Below are 23,541 nucleotides of genomic sequence, written 5' to 3'. Positions count from 1 at the left end.
ATTCAAAAGGGTCCAAGTAGAGTTTACTCTCAGTCTGTAATGAGAGTAAAATTATAAATCTCTGTACCAAAAGCCAGCTGCTTCATTCTTAACTCTGATCCCCCCTTTTCTTTTGCATTCTAGCTAGCATACAGCTGCAACAAATGTGGCTCTTCTCACAAGCCATGCAGATGTTAACAGTTCTGTAGGACATCAAGAAACATTTCAAGAATCTTGTAAGTGCTGACTAAACTTGCTTGAATAACCCACACTATCTCCTCCACATTCCTATTCAGTAACATTAGTCTTCCTGAATATATTAAGGAAAAAAAAATTTAAGCTAAGGCTTTAATGTCTAGGTCTAAATGCACTATCAGTACACAAGGAATGTTCTTAAGCCATCAGACAGCAGATATTCAGGTAGTAAAGCAAAGGGAGTCAATTTATTCTTTGCCACAATGAGTAATGCATTTTTTGTTTCTTATCTATGCAAGAGTAGTGAAATTATTGTCTAAAAATATATATTTATAAAAGTCATGGCTGTATCTATTTGAAAGAATGGATCAGTACTAAAGCAAGATCTTTTCTAGTAGTCAAATGGATTAATACTAAATTAGAGTGAAGGAGTTCAAAGTGCTACCTAGTACGTTTTTATTAAAGTTATATTAGCATGACAGTCATATGCATTAAAGATTAAGCTAAAGCCTCAAACCACAGTCAGCAGCAGCAAGAGTCCAGCTGTGCAGGTAGAGGACCAGACACAAAATGCATTAATTAAGTGGGTTTATACTAGAGATGCTGTTTTAATATTTCTTCTCTCTTCAAGCAGTGTGCTGGGCTAATTTTCTTCTTAGCAGCTAATGTAGGGCTGTGTTTTGGATTTGTGCTGGAAACAGTGCTGGTAACACAGGAATATTTTAGCTTTGGCTGAGTGGGACTTACACAGAGTCAGGGCTTTTCTGCTTCTCACCCCTCCCAGCAGCAAGCAGGCTGGGGGTGCACAAGGAGTTGGGAAGGGGACACAGATGGGACAGCTGACCCCAAATGACCCAAGAGACATCCCACACCATGTGATGTCATGCTCAGCAATAAAACTGGGAGGAAGGTTGGTTGAGAGGCTGCTGCTTGGGGACTGGCTGGGCATCAGTGAGTTGGTGGTGAGCAGTTGTATCAGTTGACTTTCTTGGGTTTTTTGTCTTTATTTGCTATTTTACCTTTTATTACATTTATCACTATTATTATCATTACAATTATTATTTCAATTTTATTTCAATTATTAAACTATTCTTATCTCAACCCATGACTATTCTCACTTTTTCCCTTTCAATTCTCTTCCCCTTGTCCTGCTGGTGGGGAGTAAGCATCTCTGTGGGACTTGGTCACCAGCTGGGGTTAAACTACAACAAGCAGCAAGTTTAGTCTCCTTTTTGGAGTAGGACTTTCAAAACACGTGAAGCAGTTTAGAAGCTCGGTCATCAACAAAGCCAATAAGACTCACTCCAGACACTTGAAAATCCCACATCAAATACCCTACCCTGTGTGTAAACTTCACACTTTGAAAACCCACTGGAAGGAGGGCTGCAGAGCGATTCACAGCACTGAGCCATAAAGAGATCACAATCTTTGACAAGTTCAGAAACAAAATGTGCAGTCAAGAGTGTCTATGGTGGAGTTTTGAGATTGTCTCCAGTCAAGTGTCAATCTCAGCAGAGTTTCAAAGAGGACAGGGTAGGGAGAAATAAAATGAACATATCAGTACATTTCCTGCAAGGGATCGATAAAAAGACCTCACTCCTACAAAGGCTTACATACCTGCTCAGCTTCAGATACTTATCCTATTATGTAGCACACTTGAAGTGAAAATCAAGTCTTTGAAGACATGGGGCACAAATAATTTACCATGAAATGTGGAATTTGGGTATTGTTTGTTCTTCAATTTAGTAATACAGAAAATCTGAATATAAAGCAGAATTGCAATGTGCTATTTTCTAAATGCTTCATGACACTGCTGTTAGAGTAATTTCATCAAAATGCCATAAAAAGACATTTAAGCATTTTGAGATAAGCAAAAAGACAATAGACTGCAGCCTTAAAAAGAAGTCAATATTAACAGAAGCTCTGTAATTAGCTAGTCCAAAAACCTCAAGCAGTCTTCAGGCTTACCGAAACAAAACAAATTGTAAGGAGAGAGCAGGAAGAAAAAGAACTAAAAAAAAAAAAAAAAAAAAAAAAGAGGAAAATAACGAAAGAGGAAAGAAAAAGCCACATGAGCCAGAATCCCTCACTGCTGTTATTTCTCCACAAGCGGAAATGCTCCGTTCAGTCATGGCTTAGGAGGCATAAACATCATTGAAATTCAAAAGCAGCTCTGAGAAAGAGGACGCCTCAATTGGTATGCAAGTGGTGTTTTCTCGCCCTGAATACATTATGAACTTGCAGCATGCTAATATGCCATGCTATCATAAGCACCAGATGGAACAGTAGGCAGTGTATGTCCCATCAAACCTCAGGAAGATGTATTAATGTTCCTGCTCTTTTTTTTCCTTCCCCTCCCCTCCCCTCCCCCTTCCCTACTACAACCCCTCAGCTGTGTCCCCAGACTGGCACATTTCGTAGCATCAGTCACCTGCTCCCGAAGCACAGTTCTCCAGGGTTGCCTCATCTTCACCAGGTGGTGCCAAGCATCTTTTCAATCTTTTTTATCGCAGAAGGTAAAGGCCACAAGATGTGTCAGGCTGTGCTTACTGAAGGGTACCGAGTACAAAAGATAACATCATGAGATAAATGATAGATGAGAAAGACTTTGGGTTTAAAGCTAGCACAATAGTTTTAAATTATGTATAAACGGCACAGCACAAATTTTCCCTTCAGTACTATTGGTGAATGAAGAATTGGGGAACAGCAGCAAAGGGAAAGGTTTTCCAAGTAATCAAATAAAATAGAGGAAATGGGATTAAAGATCTTTGAACTGAATTCCTTTTTTTCACCACACTGGAAACCTTTGCACAGAAGATGTACACAGTTCAACAGCCATTTATAGGGTAGGAGCAGGCTTTAATTTTAAATCAGGGTAAGAAAATGGCACATAGGCAAATTAGCTTACAGGATTTTGATTTATATATATATATATTATTCTAATGATATTCCTTGGCTTTTGTGACTAACAAATTGCTTAAAGCTATATGTCTGATTCGAAAGACATGGGAGAATTTTAATACTGCTTCGCATCATTTATTAATTCCGTCTCAAGCAGGTTTTATATTACTAAAGAGAAATGTGATCTAGTATTCTGTATGAAAGTATGTGCATAGGCATACAAAATGAAAGCACATATTTTCTGGTATCACCTGAACTTCTTTTATCTATTCCTAGAAATAAACTTCCTATTGAAACATATGGTTTGCAAGAAAATTATTTTCTTTTTCTTTTCCTGTTACTGTGCTATTCAGAATGCAAAATAAGATCCTCAAGACGAAAAATTAAGAGCCTGTGAATTCAAAACACAAGTAAGAAAGACCAGAGATGGCTGAAGAAAAGCAAATCAGCTTTAAACATTTGAAGTTTGAATGTTCAAGTATTTTTAAACAGGTTTGTTTTTCAGAGAGAAATCACATCAGTAAACATTTTGCCATTTTCTGATATTTTAGAAACCACCTGCTGATTTGCAACAGCTCTCACTATACATGTAAATTCATTGTTTTCCTAACAACATTAGCCTTCTCATAAATACAGTCTAATTCTACAAGATGCTTAGTATTCACAACTCATACAAACTTTTCTGGGGATTAACATTGCTCAAAACCTTGTAAGACCTACATACAGAAGTTATCTGTTGCGTGTATTAGAAGTATTTTTCCAGCTATTAAAGGTCTGGTTGACAGGGACTTCCGACTACATATCCAATCCTAACTAAAACAAAAAAAAATTACCTTTTTCATTCAAACAAAGCATGTTATGACTGTTATTCAGAAATAACAGGTATTATTATAGCATCTATTAAGCACAGAAGGGCTTTAATGCAAAGATATCTTAAGGATTGAGTTAGAAATCAGATCAATTTTTTTCTTCTTTCTTTTCCTACTGAATATTGGGGGACTTGTTTTGTTTTTTAATACATAGCCTTTAAGGGTAATTTGCTAAACTATGATTTGCAATGTGCAAATAAGTCTATTTAAGTCCATTATCCTGTGTTATAAAGTAATTTCTGACACCTTAACAGCACTCAATTTAATTACAACACACTGAAACAGTAGAGCTGACTCCCAGAGGAACCAGTTTGGATCAGAAGATGATGATGTATGCTAGCTGCTGATCAGCTTTCAGCATCAGATCCACCATCAGCTGTTTTCAAGAACAATATCAGAACATCTGCATCATCATAGTATTTTGTGTTGAAAAGCCCTCCAAAAGCTAGCAATTGCAGGCAACAATGTGCACATACCCACACCTGTAAGGAGACACACTTAAAACCCAGCAGCTTTACTGTAATGACTAAAAGAGACCAAACAAACAAACAAACAAACACAACAAAAAAACCCCAACAAAAACAAAACAAACACACTCCCCACCAAAAAAAAAAAAAAAAAAAAACTCAAAACAAATGAAAAAAACACAAAGAAACCCTTTTGATTCTGATTCAGTAAGCATCAATTTCTGCACCAGAATCCCCATTGGGTAATTCATCAAGGCATCTATTCTGTATCTAGTATGGCAAGACAGTGAAAACACTTACAGCCTCCAAAAAGAAAAACACTTGTAACAAAGCTATTAAGCATTCCTGGTGATTAAGCAATGGACACTCATTATTTCAAGACTGTCTTGAGCCAATACCCCAGACAAAACCACCCGCTCATATCTGCTTCTGTCAAGGTGAAATCAAGACATGATGATTTTCTGTATTCCTTCACGAAAATGCAAGTTACTCAGCAGCTTCCACAAAGCTCTTCCTGAGAGAATATAGAAGTTAACTAAGGAAAGAGTATATAATTTCTCTTGTGGCTCTACAGAGAGATGCAGGTCGATACCTTAAATTTAGGTAGTATTTTTACCTTTGGAGCTTTTACAGACTCAAAAGCAGTTTGAGGCAAAACCTTTAAGGCAGCATAAATGAAAGGATTCTGTTTCTGCTGGTATCTGAAGATTAAATACCATTACTTGCCTTGCTCAAAATGAAAGGAATTGGAAATTACTACTCTACCAATTGACATGTCACAGGAAGAAAACTAGCTGCTGAGCTGGCAAGCAACCATGCAAATCAAACCCAAAATGTGGTTCTGTCTCTGTAGAGGAGTCTGAAGAGGGCAAAAAAAGGTTGCAGCACTGTCTTTCTAGGCAGAGAACTTGCTATACATGCTCTTAAGACTCTGCTTTCATACCAATCTCTCAATCAAAGTTTCATGCAGATTGATCTCTTGTGCAGCAGACTCACTTAATAAATGCAGAAAATCCAAATACATATTTGCTTTTACAACCAGAGAAAAATGTAAAGAGAGATGCAAGTAAATTAACAAAACATGATAGGCATTCTTCAAAACACTTGAAAACTTTAACATGAGAAACACAGATAGTATTCTCTAAGAAGCCACCCTCTCACTTCTCCATTTTCAAAGGGACAACAGAGTGCTCACATTGGCTAACAGAAATTCAGAAAAGAAAGATATACACTCCTTACTGCACAGATCCCCTTTAAAAATTGCAAAGGACTTGGCTTTTATTTCTGAAGATGCAATGCAGTCAATGCTGAGCTCAGTGTAAAATAATCAAATATTGATTTTAATTAAGTAATTTACATTACTTCTAAGAGCTAATATGGATGAGATTGACAGAAGCTCTTTTTCTTTTAGGACCCTAAAGTTAGGAGATCCTACAGTGCCATGGAAGGATGAACTCAAGCAATGTGGACCCCTTGAATTCTAGAAACTTAGTTGTCCTCCTCCCATCAGTGGAAAAATGAAAATTAAAACGCCAATCCCAAGGGGTAGTAAACTCTGTTGCAAACAAGTTTCCAAGAAGAAGAAAACTGATGACTTTCAAAGCTATTAAATGACAGTGCCATATGACCTTGATGGATATCTAATTACACCCATTCTTTTACATAGCCACAATTGCTTTAATGAGCATCTTTCCACTTTCTTTACTGTGTTACAAGGTCCCTGTGTTTCACTCGGGATTTCTCTTCCAAAACTGACAGAAATCCCAATACTTTCTAAAATAGAATGCAATTATTGGATATCCCTGTTTTTAAAAGACCATTTTTGTACACTGCAGTGTTTATAGTCTAAAGTGTCCAAAATAGTGTATCTAGTATGGTTACAGGCAAAAAAAAAAAAGTAGTAACAGTAACACTGTCACAGAAAATGACCTCTTCTAAATTCCAGTTAGACAAACTTTCTCCTAAAGAGAATACAAATAAGAGTAGGCAAATCTAGCAGATATAATTACGCAATCAACAATTATGTGGTGAAATGGACTGGAAAAATAAAATTAAAACAATAACTGTTAATTTGTATTTGCTAACCATGGAAGATGTGGCTGGTGCTCTGCAAGGAGCAAAATCCCTTAAAAAAAAAAAAAGAGGCTCTTAAAAATTCAAGGAATTACATGAGGAAGTTACATATAGGAAAGTCTATCTAGATGACATTCATTTGGATTATAAAACAGCTACAATGGAAATTCAAGGCTGTGTACGCATGCTTATTGCTCTGGCTTAAAAGGGCCACCAGAATATATTTGGAATGCACAGTTTGGAAGCAAGAATCAAATTATGCCTGCATTTTCCTATGATGCGAGTGCACACATTTTCCAAACTGCAATCTTGTGGCAGGAAGAGTATTTGAGTCATGTGTGCTTGCATGACTCACAAAATACATATGAAGGAGAGATCTGAAAGAGAGAAGGGAAAGGCCCTGTATCCCTAACTAGGAGGTTACTCCTTTAGCAGGATGTGGTTTCAAACAGGAGGACAGTAAGACATTGAACCTAACATTGCTAGAAGAATCAGAGAGAAAGGGGGAACTACAAGAATTTGCACTGGACATATACAGGAAAGCTCCCCAGGCTTGGAGAAGAGGATTATAAGCATATAAAGAAAATTTCAATAAAGCATTAGAACTGATAGAGTACCAAGTAAAATTTTAGATATGCTTTCCAAATTCCTTACTTAAGACAGAGTAGTGCCTTATACCCCAGAAAAGATGCATTGATAAGCTAGAAAGGGCAATGGACTTTGAAAGGCAACACATGTTCCTGCTTCTTGAATAATTTCAAACTTCACTGCAGTTAATTAATCATATGCAAATGCCACTTACTCAAATCTCAGTTCAATATAGCAACTCCCATTTTTAAACAAAGAATGGATATTGGCCTGACCCTACAGCAGATCTGCCCAAATTTGCAGTATGCTTGAAGGGTTACCAAAATACATTTTTCTTCCTTAATCCTCAGCTTCTCCTCCAGGAGGTGATCAATATCAATTCCTTTCACTCTTCTATTTCCACCTTTATTTTGGTTTTTGTCAGCTCAGTATTATCAACATGCAAAAATAACAGCAGTTTTTGTTACACTCTGCTTCTAAAGGGATGTCCATAAGGAATGAAAACCATATGAGCAGAACTCTTAATAACTGTGTCCTCTGCTGATGGTATTTCCTTTTGAACTTCAGAACGATTTCCTGTCACCTTTGACTTACACTTTGTGCCTGTTTAAAAGTATAGTTCTGTTGCAGGCATAGCTCCAGAATATTTATCTACACCCATAACCTAAATATCTGGCTGGATAATTTTAATAAGTTCAGATGCGTGGGTCCTACGAGATAATTTTTCCTCATGAAAAGTTCCACAAGATAACCAGATCCCAAGAGCAAGAAGAAGCAGAAATAAATCTACAACTCATTACACAACATAATGAAAAAGCTCAAGTAAGGCTCTAGCTTCATGCCATAAGAATTTGAGAAGGAGACTTTTAGAATTTGGATGGGTTCAGTGTCTCTTGTTTAAACCAGCTGCAGGAACATTACTAACAGGTGGTAAGGTGCAGCACAGGGACAAAACTAAGAGGTCTGTGAACCTTCAGTTGCAGTGTCTCCTCTCAAATCCCAAGGACTCCAGCACCTTGTGGTCTCAAGCTGTTCCGCAGTTAAAGCTCACAATGAGGCTCTTTCTCTGCACTCTGCCAACAACTTGCAGTAAAGAAGAAATTACTAGTAGAGAAAAAATAAAAGTAAAACAATAAAAAAACTCAGAGAAATAAATTCAGCTGTCATATATGGAAGTACAGCTCCATGAGCTGCCAGAGGAAGGATGTGCAGCCCTTTCAACCAGCATTGAGCCTGACAATTCTGTTCTTCTACTAGCACACAAAGTCCATTCACAAAACTACAGATCAAACAATGGTTTCAGAGCAGATTCAATTAATCCCTTTAGGTGTTTGAAGACCAACACTGCTGAAATTTCCCCTGAAACACAACACAGAAGCCAGTAGCAGGGGCTGCTATGCTCTCCTCTACAGAGCACAGGTCTGAAGCACCTCAGACTGGGTGTCCAGAACAGTTAACAGATCCAGCAGAACAAAGAATCATTATGCAAGCTGAAGTGACCTTAGGAGATTAAGACAGTCTATGTCCTTGTGTCTTAAAGCATGTGAAGTTTAGATCAAGTTGCCACATGTTTGTCCTATACAGGATCTTCAATAAAGAAAATATCACCACCTCTCTGAAAAAAACAGTTTTAATGTCTGACCATCATTATGGTGAAGAACTTTTTTCCTGGAATCTACTTGGGTTTTATCATGGTCTATTACTCATGCCTTTCACCTCTCATCTTTACCACTATTCACCTCAAGAAAATTTTGGCTTCATCCATCTTCTCTACACCCTACCATTAGGCAGCTGTAGACAGCTCATGACAAAAAGATTATATAAAGTTAATTATATTTAACTAGCAACTGCCTATAGCTCACCAACAGGGAAACTCCTGCCTTTCAAGGGCCTTGGAGACGTGGAATCCACAGCATTACTCTCTCCTCCAGAAAAGTTGTCCATATCCTCACCTTCAGAAGATTGGCAAGTAGAAATGGTTTGTATAAGACATAGCCAGGCAAGATGGAAGAGTGAGCTTTGAAGTTTTTTTGCAAGATTTTGGAGTGGAAGCCTCACTCTGGAAGTGAAACACACAAATTCAAATTCTCCTGCTTGTTCACGCTCAGGTCTGGACCATATTCCTTTAGCAATGGGGAAAGCTACTGCCCATTAGCAGTTTATGAGAGTAATCTCCAATGCTCTTGTTCTACCCAAGAACTGAACAAGAAACATATTAAAAGGGAACAGGGCTCAAGATCAACAGCAGCAAGGGAAAGCAGCTCCTGCACTGGTCCTGCTCTTCATTTTGTGACTCTCATGTACATGAGGCAGAAAGAACAAATGTACATCACAAAAATGCAACTCAGTGCAGAGATGGCTGAGCTGCTGGAGAGCTGAGCCAGTGAATATAGATAGAATGGCACAATGTGGCAAGGACTTCACCAGCTTCACAGAGGAACTGCGGGAACAGGGAGTTAGCATAGCAGGATATCAAAAGAAATAAGCCTTGCCAAGTGGGCCAATATGGCTAGACTGTGTCTGTGTGTAAGTGAAAATCTAAGCACTGCTGTGCCCTATGTTTTTCCCCATTTAATCTCTACTTGCCTTAGCATTGCTGGCTCTATGCTCCATTTTACACCACGCACATTTCTGGGAACAAGAAGTAAGCCTGCACTTGTGAAGAGACCAACATGTTTAAATATGCACTGGGCTTCCTCTGAGATTACCTACCCGATCAAACTGTGTGAACAACTCAAATCACAGAAATGCTTCAACTCCAAAAAGATATTGGTGTGATCTCAGCACTGGGCTGCTTAACCCCATCAATACTGAAGGAGACCCTGTCATGCAGAGTTGCAGCTTGACATGATCAGGAAACGTTAAAGCTCTAACAGTGATGCACCCAGGAATGAGGAGAGTTAAGAGGCACTTTTGGATTTGGAAGGCAGCTACTGCTTCAAGTGCACAAGTTGTTTTGTGACCTGGAAGCGAAATACCAGGCTTCAGCTGATTTTTTGTAGTGTTATCCTTGATGTACACCCTTGAAAAAAACAAGGATGAAGCAAACAAACCAGGAAACTGGTAGAGGTATGTGTGCATGTCCTGAAAAGGACCAGGTATCACGTCCTCTACTCTTACATGTATCAGTTTTTCTGTATGGACTTTAAACTGGTGTATCACGTTATTTCATTTTATGCAAAATTCAAGTTGTCTTTTCAAATTGTATATACACAGATCACATTGATTTGCAAGCTATGATGATCATGCCTTATATATGTGAGTGAGGAGTCCAAAATCTTCAAATCAAGATGTGATTGGTGCTAAACACCCTGGTGCTAAACACCAAGGAAGTACCTGTCCTGAGACACTAACTAGGCTATTCTTCTCTAGCTAAGGGCCTGAGCTATAAAGCTTTCAATCTTCTCAGGAAAAGAGTGTTTGGAACCCTGATATAACATACATACACACATATATATACATATACATATGCATATATATATATATATATATATGTGTATGTGTTCATTCCTGCAGCGTGATCTGCATTCCATGATGTGTTAGTTACTTTCCATGCATGTGTAGCATGAGGCAGTTCACAGCCCCATGGGTTGAAAATAAGAGCAATAATTTTATGCAGACTTTGGAATTTATTACTACCATAAAAGACAAAGAAACTTTAATACTGTGAAAAGCAAGTCATCACATGTCGCCTCCCAACCCTATCATACATATCTGAAAAACCCAGTGGCCCACGGTCCTCTTAGGGAAAACGCTTTTCACTCGTAGCTGAAACCTGAAGATAAAGCCATTATGTAGGAAGATTGGAATAATGATGCAAAGTTAATACTCAGACTTAAGTAGTTCCAGACACATTTTCCCTCTTTGGCAGGAAACTTGTTTTGTAATACACAGAGTCCTTCTAATATAAGAGCATAGCAACTGCAACTTAGAACAAGTTGGTTACTGGACTGTTAGGATACTTTTGCTGTGTAACACCATTTAGATGCATGTATTTAAAAAACAGGTGGATAATCCAAATGTTCAGTTACTAGGACACTAACAGTTATGTCCATGGCAATTTTGTTTCTGTTCTTTAAACAAATCATCACTTGCAAGCACTAATGTTAAAACCAGAAAGCCACTCTAGTACACAGTGGCTATAAATGCCAAATCAATTTTCAGCAGATAATAAAGTCCATGTTTTACAATCAGCAATACACTGTTTTACTACCCAAAATGTAAGCTAATAATATATAGCTCTGCTAAATGGAAAATGCAGATATGCTGTTAAGAAATGGGCTGGCTGTGAGATGATGGATCATTTCTGCCGGGACCTTCTTAAAGCTATGTGCAAATGTTTTGAAAATATCACATGATGTGGCCATGTGTTAAAAATTACAGCCAGTTAAGTTCTCTGCTAAGAAAAATATGTGGGCAATTTATGAAATGCACTCCAGGATGGAGATATCTTAAGTAAAACCAGATTTTGAAAACAAACCCATTTTTTTTTGAAACATGAACTTAAAAAAAATAGTTGCAGCCACATCTGGAGAGCAGAAGTAAAGAAAGGGTGGTCTGACCTAATACCAGGCCATCTTCTGAAAGAGCAGCATTATTTCTGGGCTACAATGACTGTGATCACTGATTGTCCTTTTAAGGAAACCATGCTGAATAATGCCATGGGCAATAATAAAGCATTTTGTAGGCCAACATCTGTTCTTTGAAAGTACTATAAAATGACTGATAGATTTGTAATGTTTCATAAATAAAGTCCGGAATAAACAGTACCAAAAAAAAAAAAAAAGAAACCAACAACCACATTCACAGTAATCAGAGAAACTGGTGCACGGTATTAGATTTGAACACTGTTCCCCCAGGAACAATTACTTAGAGATAAACGCTTCCTAGAGTTCGCTCCACAGAATGACAAAATGGTTAACTTGGTTACGGCAAGCTGCATGTTAACGGGATTATCTTTCTAGAGACTTTTCTGAGAGTTGCAGCAGTGCCTTCACAGAAGTCTGAATGGCTTTTACAGCGCTTCATTAGCCAGCCCCGCTGCTGTCCCTTTGCCCTGACAGGAGTGTGAGGAGGCGAGTACCCAGTCACAATTATAACAGTACGAGCAATTCGTCTTTGAAGGGCAATTTCAGTTTGTTTAATTGTTATCACCACACATAAACCAGAACCTGTCTTTATTACTTCCTGTTCTTTCCCCAAAAGAAGAACCTCAGATGTCAGAATCACTAAAGGGATGGTTCTGAAATCAAGACTTCACACATACACAAAAGGCACTGACATAATATCAGATTACATAAAAATAAACATCCTTTTAATCTCCTGTACATAATGTGCTTACTTTTAAAATACAAAATCTGCCCCAGATGGCTAATAATGCCCATTTGAAAAAACACAACACCACAATATTAAAGGGCTAAAATATGCTGTGAACAGATTGAGAGGCAGTTCATCCTAGAGGAGAGTAAAAAAGTGCAGATGGGTGTCAAAAATAGCCAAGTGTCAGATCTGTTCAAGTATCTCCATTCTGGCACATGCTCCCAGTCACAGCTGTCAGTGTATTCTCTGTATCCAAGTGCAAGGTTTTCTAACACTCAGAGCTGACATTAAAACACACTTCTTGCTTGCTACTGCTTTAAGAGAATGCTGCAAATAAAAGATTTATTTAATGGTAAAGCTTAACCATTAAATTGATAAGGTATACATATTTGAGTGTGGCACATGCCATTTTGATTAAAGATGCATGAAATTTTAACCAGCAGGTAGATTAAGTAATTTAAATGCCAAAGGCTTAATAGGTTTTCAAAAATGTCCACTCTAGGCATTCCAACAGTTTGCCAGTAACACCGAATAATGCACACAAGGATTAAAACTGATAAAATTGTGTCATTTCAGTACACCTAAATATCTTGATAAAACACAGGAAGAGTAAACCGCAGGAGAAGATGAGTTTCATACAAACATAAGGGAAACATCAGTGGATGAAAATTATGCACAGTGCACAGTTTTCCTAATTAATGAATTACCATGGTATTTCTAATGAAGAGCACATTCCCAGGAATGCAATGCATGCAAATCAAATTTGATGTTTAAAGGGTTAAATTGACCTTTCATAGTCCTCAGTTGTTATCTATGCAAATTAATTTGCCCATATTTCAACCATATAAATCCTCTTAACCTTGTGCTTTGAGCAAACAGAGCCCACTTTCTTGTTACAATCACAGGATCAGCAAACATATCAGCAGTAGGGTATGACCGTATACAAAAATCCTAAAAGGAAAACATTCTTCCAACAACTGGCAATACCTACATGCAACTGTGGCTGCAGTAAACTGGCAGATACTGTTTCAAAACACCATCTGCGAGGTGTACAGACTCTCTGTGATCAAGCATAGCCTCTTCTGCCTGTCCTACCCAAATAATCCACAAGAACCAGCCAGCTGTAGGATCTCTAGCCCCGTCTTTTTTTTATCCAGAACACAAGCTGTTATAATCAGGCACATGGCTTTCTCCAGTCCTTACCAAAGGGGGAAAAAAACACAAACAAAACACACTAAATTTAATCTACTCAGTCGTGGTCAAGCATCTCATAAAATCCCTCAGACAAATCACCCTGCATAGAAGCATTTTTATTGGCAATAGCACTTATCAATAAGACAAGTGATCATAAGATCCAAGGATAATATTTTCCCGAGGAAACCGACCTATTATAACTCCCAGCTCCACAGCAATTCCTCTAATTCAGCAGATTTTTTTATTGTTTTATTTTGAATCAACATATTTTGGTGATTTGCCTGGTGACAGTGAAGGACTACAATTTAGGACAAGGCTGGAATAATCTGTTTTATAAATCTCCCTCACTTCTCCAACATAAACAGCTTTTCACAGAGATAATTTCAGCTGATGGGTAAACGCTGTGAATGATCTCCGACGATCAAATGTTTGCAGATTCAAGGTGCAGCTGACAGTCATGAAAGCCAGCCCGAAGCTGTATTTCCCTTTGGTAAAAATGATCCCCCGTGCAGAGACCTGCACCCACAAAACGGGTGACTTTCTGCTATTTCTATCCCTTTTCACTGAAACATCCAGTCCTGCTGTAAGTATTATCTTTAGCAGTTCACTTGCACAAATTCCCCTCCCCCAAACACATACACAACAGAATTAGCATCCGCGATCGCTCCGTACCCGTATCAGCTTGCAAATCACCCTCTATATTAAAAGAGAAAAGAAAAAAAGAGAGGGAAAATGTACTATCAAAAAAACGATTAGCGTTTCCTCATTTAGAACCGAAAGAGCTGCAATAATTTCGACTCACCAGGCATCCTTGGATAAAATATACCACACTGTAAATGGCTCTCTCCTAAAAGCAAGCTTATTTAGGGCTCAGTGCCTCCTGTTCTGGAATGAACAGAGAGAAGCGAGGAGGGCCATCAGAACTGGCTGTGGCAGCGTAGCTGGAGGCAGGATGCTGGGCGCGTGCGTTTGCCAGGCAAAGACAGATGGAGAGCTGACACTCTGTATTGCACTTGGAGCAGAAATGTGAATGATGACAGGAGCACATGTGGCCTTGAACCCAGCCCTGTCTCTTCAGGCAGAACAATGACAGGGATGTGTGTGCAAATTATCACAACCCCGGCTCCCCTCAGCTGACTCCTTTTACTCTACCTTTCACACCAAGTTCCAGATGACCAAAGAATAGAAACTAAAATGCAGAGTGATAAGCCAAACACTGAATTATTCATTTTTTCCTTAAAAGTTAACCCTTTCCTCTGCTGACAACAATTAAAGAAAAAGAATCACTTTGAATCAGCTCTCCTCCAAATGTGGGGGGAAAAAAAATCTTTATTTTAACAGCCATAATTTTGCTACGTCTGTTTATTTAGGTGGAAATTCAAAACGTGCACAAGAATATACAAGAGAATTCCGCCCCCGCCCCCCCCCCGCCACACACACACTTCTGTCATTATTATTCTCCTTTACTATAGGGAATGGAGTATCAAAATCACTCGCTCTCTGAGATCCACAGTAGTATGTGTAAAATAGACCACACTTAGAAAGCAGACCACTTACATTTTACTATGGTGCTTTTAACCCCCTGGGATTCTTCCATTGATATGTTCCAAACATTTGCAGCTTACTCTCCTTTACCTTGCATAGTGATCCATGGGGGATGAAAACAAAATCTTCCCTGTAAAGCTTTTTCAAAAGCTAAACAATCATGTCCTCCCAATTTCTGATTTTGTGAACCCCTTAAATGTTTATCCTTCACATGAATAAGGTATGCCTGGCTAGGTTCAATTCACTCTTCCCTATTAAGCTTTAATGGACACCATGATACATAAAACTACAAGTCTTTGTTATAGTGCTTTATCTAAAGCTGGCTATTTTCTTCTCAGCAGTCCCTCTTTAGTCCTTTGTAAAACATCTTTGCCTCTTAGAAGAAGCATACGCTTGACTCGCATGCCTTCTGTAGCACACAGCTTTGCACAAAATTCTAGGCACAAGAAAAAATACCGTCCTTTTTAAAACTCTCCTCCCATTCAGCACTTGCAAAGTGCTTTAGTAATGAGCCATTTCTCCAGCAACTAACATGTAGGTCCTGGTTCTGACTTTACCTTTGCATTATACATTCAAACCTTTATAGAAAGGCAACAATTCTCAGTCAGATCTTCTCAGTGTAAGGTCTGTCCTTGTGTACATATTTATGCACCCCCCTGATTTTGCATTATGCCATCTTCTGCCTCTATTAGGAAGAAACAGCTCTGCTTTTAGGCCTTCCTCTTCCTTCCTCTAGCTACCACACAGCCTGATAAAGATCTGTTTAGGAAAAGGACACACATGCAAAATTAAGCAGAAAATAACAGTCCTTCCTAATGTCCAGACTGAACTCATGAATATTTCTCACTTAAAGAAAATGAATCATTTAATTTACTGATATTTCTATGATATCTTTTTAACACAATCTAGGTGGCACCCTTAGGTTTCATTTAAATAGGAGAGAAATTCCAAACACAGAACTAGCAAATCCAAGACCATCAAGAAGAAACGGAGCTCCCCTGCCCCAATAACAATCCCCTGGGCTGTTAGCCCAGCACAAACAACCTCATGTGTCTACTACTTGAGGCAGGTCTTTTCTTCATCTTCATCAGACATCTATCGAAATGAAGTTCTTTATAATGGATTTTTGAGTGTCAAAGAATCCAACAGAAACATGAAATCCAAAACATGAAAACATTTTCCTGACCACTTTCATGAAAGGGAGAAAAGCAGAGGGGCAAAGGGAGAGAAGCAAGGAAATGGAGACAAGTGAAGTCTGCTCCAACAAGGCCTTTAAAGACTTTACTGTCCTTTTGGTTTTATTATTTGAGGCACTATTTAAAACCAGTCAGTTAGTATTGTATTTGCTACGTTGTTTTTCTTTTGTAATGCTGTACTCTACATGAAAGGCAAAACATTTTCACAGTTGGAAATGCAACCTTTCATCAACATAGATGCAGCCTGAATCAGCTTCAGAGTAGAAAGTAACGTGTCAACGCTATGACGCATTTTAATAAAACCGAACAATATTCACTCTTTAAAAGAAGGTCTTAATATCAGTACATTGTAAATCCACAGACCATGGCTCACAAAATTGAACTTCCATATGCTGCATGATTATGCATCTTTTTTCTGTGTGTAAAAAGCCTTTTTAAGCTGTTATCTGACTACAGTAATTGCCACTTAAATTGATCCACGTCAACAAAACCTGGATCCCTGGAGATTCTCACCTAGAAGTCTGCTCATGGAAGGGGCTAACAGAATGCCTGTGCATCTGAGACTACTTCAGCATTTTCTCAAGCAGCCAGCTGCATGAATAGTTTTCTCCTCTCATTATTTAATACACTGAAGCAGGCTGCAACCCATTTGGCAGTCCTCCCTGAAGAAGTATCTGTGGAAATTTATTTGCTTTCCCCACCCCCATTTCTAATGCAGTCACCTAAAGCTTGCCCTAGAAGTTTTTGCACCACGTCTAAAATTTTAGCAGGCCAAGCAAAAGTGGACAGCTCATTCTGTAAAATGGTTTTATTCTCCACCAAGAAAGGAAAGACACTGGTTTTAACACAGAACAGTTCTGCTGCATCACAAGAGTCAGAGTATTGCCAAAATGAATGGGATACAAAAAGAATGAAAACCCCACAAGACAATCTAGCCCAAGTTTCTTTATGGTGCACATTACATTACACCATCCTGGGTGGGCACCAGCTCCTTCTTTAACCATCACTCAAAATGCTTTACAAAATAATTTTAAATCTTCCTTTAGGAGCCCTTAGTTTGAAAATGGGTAGAGGAGGCAAACCAGTCTCCATAGTCTTGTATTTGAAGGGGAGGTATAAAGATTTTTATGCAGCAGATGATATAAGGTAGCCAAGACATGGATCTCATGGAAAAGGGAAATTCCTAATGGCCATCATGTAAAAGTACAGAGATTGCCTTTTGTGCAAGCCCAGCTTAATAACAGGGACTGGAAGTCCACTGAAACACATCTGTAGTTAATGAAAGCTCTCTATTAACAGTGAAGGAAGAATTTAACTCAAAGCTTTTCTGTAGGACTTCTCGACTTCCCGCTCTACTTATAGCAGACTGTTGTGATACATTGTGACTTCACACAGTGGGTATTAAGTGAGTTAATTCAAAGGAGCTGAAACCTCATTGATCCTAATTGAAAGCAATACACCCAACCAAATAGTTTTCTACCCCATCTGCTCTGGCCTGCCACCAGCTATTCAATACAAGAGAATTAATAGTTTCAGATATTCTAACAGACCCAATAAAAGCACTCATTTAAGCAGGACTGCATTAACAAAGTGAAAAACCAAGGGCAAAATGGGTTCAAATGGAGCATTTTACTCCTAGTTGGCTTTAACAAAGCTGAATAATGCTTATTCTGACTTTTTATGTGCAAGACTTGATAAACTGAATGAGAAGGCACTCAATGATCAGTCAACGAGCATTGATGAATGGTCATTAGGACCCCCCCAATCTCAGGGAAGGCCATTCCACAAAGTGGCACACCAGCTTGAAAGGGCGGACTCACTAATGTCCAGATTTCCTCGCTTGCTTGTTCCACTTTCACTTTCAGACCACTGGCCACCAAATGAGGCTGACATATTGGAAAATAATCTTTTATGGGCGAGTGGTAAATAAAAATGGAGGCATTAGCTGGGCTTTCAAATTCAAATCTACTAGTTTTGTCAGCCCAAAAACGTTTTGATTTTCCACCCAGCTGGAAGCTATTAGTGTTTTCTTAAGGCATCCCACTGACAGGGCAAACCCACCTAATGTGTGAGCTGTGGAGCTGATGCAGGGGACAGGGGACAACTACTTCTGGATGCTTTCTTAACTTGGTTCAGTTGACTGTCCAACCACAGTACAGTAATGGCAACACCTTCAGGAGAAGCTCAGTAATTTCTGGCTGCCCAACTATCTCTGACTGCCTGGTGCCATGGCAGCCCACCTAAGCCTGCAATGGGACCCTCAGTGCAACTCTTTCCATTACATTGTACCTAGCCTCCCTTGGTTTTACTGCACTACCACAAAAGGCTAAATCTACCCAAGAAAGGCACTTCTCTATAAACCTCCAATTCTTTCCTTGGAAATAGAATTTAAATATTCCAATAAGATATGTGCTTATCTGTTAACAGCAGCTCTTTATGCACGCAACACAAAACATTTGCCAGATAACACTAAACATTTCCCTAAGCATTTCCTTATTGGCAAGGCTTTCTGGACTTCTGGAAAAAGACAAATGAGACATTTAAAACATACACTGCTCTGTGAAATATAGACTAATTGAGATTACCTACACAAATCAAACACTGAGCAGTGGAAAGGTAGTCACCAAGGTGGTAAGAAAATATTTTTTGTTTTCTAAGACAAACTGTTCATGATGTTACCTCAAGTACTGGATTAAACTCATTGGAATTGAGAAAGCATTCATGTTTTTTCAGTTAAGAAAACTTGTATGTTATATCCATATTTCAATAATACTCCAAAGAGTATTTTAAATCATCTATTAAGAAAAGGCAGCCTTGATAGTGCATTAGACTTAACAACCTAGAGTGCCTATTGCTTTTTGATCAAAAACAAAACCCAAAAATAATTTTTGTTGAACACATAGAAATTCCAGTGACATTCTGGGTGCATTTCAGGTTTTAAAACAATGAAAATATACATTTTGGCCAAATATGAAAGAATAGTTCTGTAAAAAATTAACTGACTCACAGTGGGAGAGACAACATTCAGGCCTTAAAGAACACATGCTCTTTTGCTCTCTATATATGTTTTGGTAAAAACACTCACATGGACGAACTCACATATAAGTGTACCTGTCTTGGGATCTATTTCTTTCACTAGATTTAAGCTAAACAAGTTTTGCCTCACTTTTTTATTAAATACTGTATTTTCCAAAATGTGGATAAAGTAAATTAGAATTGACTGCTAATTTCTATCATCATTTGACTTCAAAGAAAATTACCACACCATCTGTGCATAGACACCACTCATGCACTTTAGAAAATTTGATATTGATTTGAAAATATTTCTGAAAGAAAATACCAATGATGCTGTCTCACTAACAGAGAAAAAACACATTCAGTGTGACCTGGAGAATCCTGGAAGAGAATATCTGCTCCTGCTGAACTATAGCCATATTTTAAGACATAAAAAGAAGGGGAAAGGGGGAGGGCATGCAGGAGGGGGGCAGTGAAGGGAAAAAGTGTTTCAAGCTATCAGCTGCTTTTTGACTTGAAGCTCAGGGTGTTTGTTCATTTAACATGGGTAGGGAAACTCCTCCTGCTGTAGTATATTAACCCAAGTTTTGACCTTTAATCGATGTCTTTTCAATGTATAGGATCTTCGTAATGAAGATAATGTAGAGCATATTTGTGTGAAAGTGTATCTACCACTAGCCATAAATTTGAGCCTTGCATTTTTCTCTGTAACATGTCAATATTTGTGACACTAACTAAACACACTTTATTCATTTGACAAGAATTGTTACATTATATTGAAAACTTTTGTTTCAATGTCACCACCTCCCAGTTTTGACTGATGGCGAGTTAGTTTTGTTAAAATGCACGGGGTGATAGCGTATGCTCCAGTGAACTTTCCCTCCTCTCAGCACCAGAGACAAAAACCTGCAGCTCTGCTCTGTGCTGGCAGCCATCTGGCCAGCTTTCTCTCAATGCCTGCCCCACACCACACTGCAGGCAAAATTTCAGGGCTCTAGAGCTCTGTGGAGCTATTCATGACATACCAATTTCACATTTTCTGCTTGTATGCTTGCAACAATAAATGCTAATGAGGACTATGAATGACATTTTTAAAGACAATAAAAAGGTCTCCAAATCCCTTGCATATGGAGACACTATTTTCTAAACTTCACCTTCTGTTAGGGAGCCATTACACTCTAAAGGAAAAAAATAACCTAAGGAGAACAATGAGATGATCAAAGCATAACCGAGTCCTTAAGAATTCCAAAGAAAACAATGTTTGCAAAGCTAGCTTAATGACAGACAGATTTTGTGCTGATGTACAGCACTAACACTTAAGCATAGTAACTCTCTTTTTCAATAACACTGCTACTTCTGATCGAGGGGCTCAGAACAGGGGTGGGGGGAGGGAAGGGAGGGGGAACTCATAGCAAATCCTCCCTTTCACTGATCACATATAACTCTACAAGCCACAGACTTGGACTCAGCAATTACTAATCTCTAGATGAGTCCAAGAATACTCTAAATAAGTCCCAGAATAAACTGTAATTACTAATGGATTTGGAATGCTACGCTTTCATAGAGATCTCTGTGCTGACAAAGTGTGGCCAAGACAAATATCAAATTATACTTTCCACAAATCTGCCTATTGCAATGCCATTGCTAAGAGAAAGAAAAAAGGAAGAGAAGGGAAGGGAAGGGAAGGGAAGGGAAGGGAAGGGAAGGGAAGGGAAGGGAAGGGAAGGGAAGGGAAGGGAAGGAAGGGAAGGGAAGGGAAGGGAAGGGAAGGGAAGGGAAGGGAAGGGAAAGGGAAAGGGAAGGGAAGGGAAGGGAAGGGAAGGGAAGGGAAGGGAAGGGAAGGGAAGGGAAGGGAAGGGAAGGGAAAAGGAAAAAATGAAAGAAGGAAAAAATGAAAGAAGGAAAAAATGAAAGAAGGAAAAAATGAAAGAAAGAAGTTGCTTTTACTCTGAGAAATGTCTTTAATATAAAAGACAACTTCTCATTATGATTAAAAACACTTCCAGGAAAATCCACCAGGTGGAGCAAATACACAGCATTACAAAACATTTATTTATGCTCATACTGCCATTTTCAACAGGCCAAAAATGGTTTATATGTAAATTTCCTTACCTGTTGACCTCCCTTCTTCACCCTTTTGTCATATATCGATCAACTTGTATTTATTTACTACATTTATAATGATACAAAAACTTTCTTCAAAGGGGCCTTCACACAAAGCTATTGTTCCTGATGAGCTCAATATGAATTTGCAAACCACAACAGTCATCAGAAATATAGGGGAAATTAAAGTATTGTATTATTCATATATATATATAATTTTTTCCAACAATATAAGGGCATGGTTGTGCTAGTAAAACACACTAGTATTCAGAAAATAAAGCTTAGTCTTACATCAGTTAGCAAAATCTTTGCACTGGCCTCCACTGCAATGGGCTGGAAGCCTGGCCGTTCTGCATGCCTGGTTATGTTTTTATACACACAGTAGTGCCCATAACACCACAGCACTGCCATTGGACAGCATGTTGCTCTTTACTACTAATGCTTGATTTTAGTATGGCATCTGTCAACTACTGAGTAACTTCAAGAGGGCAAGTGAATGAGGACTGTAAATACATATTTCAGCATATCTAGGACAGCTAAGTATTATTTCTCCATTTCAATTATTTGCTTTCCAGAGCCAGGTGAGAAAGTCACCTTATCATCAAGTATTTTCTGTTTCCCTGATAAATGAGGAGATCTAATGGAACAGAGGCAGCAAGGGCAGATTTTTACATGAAGAGAACTAAGTCTAAACAGAACAGTGGTTCTTTTATGGATGAGTTTTCTCACAGTTATAAGAGGACAACCCACTGGCAGACCCTGTAATTGTTAAAATGCCAGGCAGTATTACCAAATGAACTGCTCTAATGCAGTTCAGCATCTGGAAACTGCAGAATCAGTACACAAACTCATTCAACCCTTGATGATAGAAAGGCATTATCATTTGTGAGTGACAAAAGGAAGGCGCTGATTTTAGTCAAGTCCTTTTCTTTCCATTGTTTCCTTAGTTATACCTTTCATCACATTTTTCTCTCACTTTTCCAATCACTATCCTCTGTCTTCTCTCTGGCACCAGATCTACTCCTAAATTCATGACTCTGGGGCCACCTTCTCACTCTGCTACACATCCCTCTTCTCCAGCTCACTACATGACCTGCCTCTACTCCAGCTGCCTTGGACAGTTATCCTCTCCCACCTCCACCAACCTTGACAGCTAAAAGAACTTCCAGAATTCCAAAGTGTGAGTACTACTGTAAAATATTACCCTCAATTAATACATAAATTGAATAGCAACAATCAGCACTCTTAACACTGAGGGAAAAACACCATGCCAGTTAAGTTTCCATTACAAAACTAAGCCAGAACCTTATTCACTTAAAGTGCAATTGAAAGAGCACATCAAGCTCCCTGGAAGCACCATGTGATGTTCTAATCTCTGTGCTTCTAGTCTGACCCAGATGAATCCCATCATAGCTAAGAAAAATTAAAATACAAAATCTTTGTTTCTTTAGGAACTGGGAGAAGCCTTGAGGAACACAAGCTTCTACATATATTTCACTTTATCTAATGGTGTTGTACTCCACATGGTGCTTTGTTGTAGCCATTTAGAAGAGAAGCAGAAAAATGCAGAAGTGATTATGAAGTGGAATTTCATACCAAGAGCAAATTACACCACTTTACACAAGGAGAATATCTGCAAAGAGAAGCAGTAAATGTTTGGGCACAATGCAAGGTGGCAGTTTTAATAAAGCCCAAACAATCTTGGGAACTATTATCGGCAAGAACTTTCCTTAAGCAAGATTATCACAGCAGAGGCTTTTGGAGATGGCCAAGATAAATATTTTTTTGAAGAGAATGCTGATTTAAAACCATTATCCCAAGGAATCTTTGAGTGGCAGCCCTGGTGTAAAGGCTACCATTTATTATTTGTTATTTTCAAAGCAGCTCTTGACACCCAATGAGTAGGAGGAAAGACGATGTGGTGGTTGTTGTCACCACACGTCCATGGAGAACTTTTCATTTAATGGACTGCTAGTTGAAGCAGGCAATGGTTGGACAGAGGTCATGGACAGTTCATTGGATTATGAACTCTGCCAAAAAAAAAAAAAAAAAAAAGCAACTAAAACACTGGAAAAGAGGGACACAACTTATATGACA

The 23,541-nt window shown here is 38.6% G+C and overlaps 1 protein-coding gene across 6 annotated transcripts in view; it reads right to left on the bottom strand.

Moving 5' to 3' along the window:
* Positions 1-23,541, bottom strand: part of RUNX1T1 (RUNX1 partner transcriptional co-repressor 1) — a 115,421-nt gene that overhangs the window by 65,619 nt on the left and 26,261 nt on the right. The window contains exon 1 of one of the 6 annotated variants that reach the window (XM_064706522.1): positions 14,388-14,673. The exons of 4 other annotated variants lie outside the window; for them this stretch is intronic. In XM_064706522.1, coding sequence (XP_064562592.1) covers positions 14,388-14,394 — 7 coding nt within the window. In that variant the 5' untranslated portion in view covers positions 14,395-14,673. Of the gene's footprint in view, positions 1-13,382; positions 13,402-14,387; positions 14,674-23,541 lie in introns of those variants that run through there. One more of the 6 variants, XM_064706525.1, reaches the window with a different exon arrangement.

Source organism: Zonotrichia leucophrys, chromosome 2, assembly GCF_028769735.1.
Source record: "Zonotrichia leucophrys gambelii isolate GWCS_2022_RI chromosome 2, RI_Zleu_2.0, whole genome shotgun sequence".
Classification (NCBI taxonomy): Eukaryota; Metazoa; Chordata; class Aves; order Passeriformes; family Passerellidae; genus Zonotrichia; species Zonotrichia leucophrys.
Note: the sequence above shows the minus strand (reverse complement) of the source record. Positions and strands in the feature narration are given on the sequence as shown.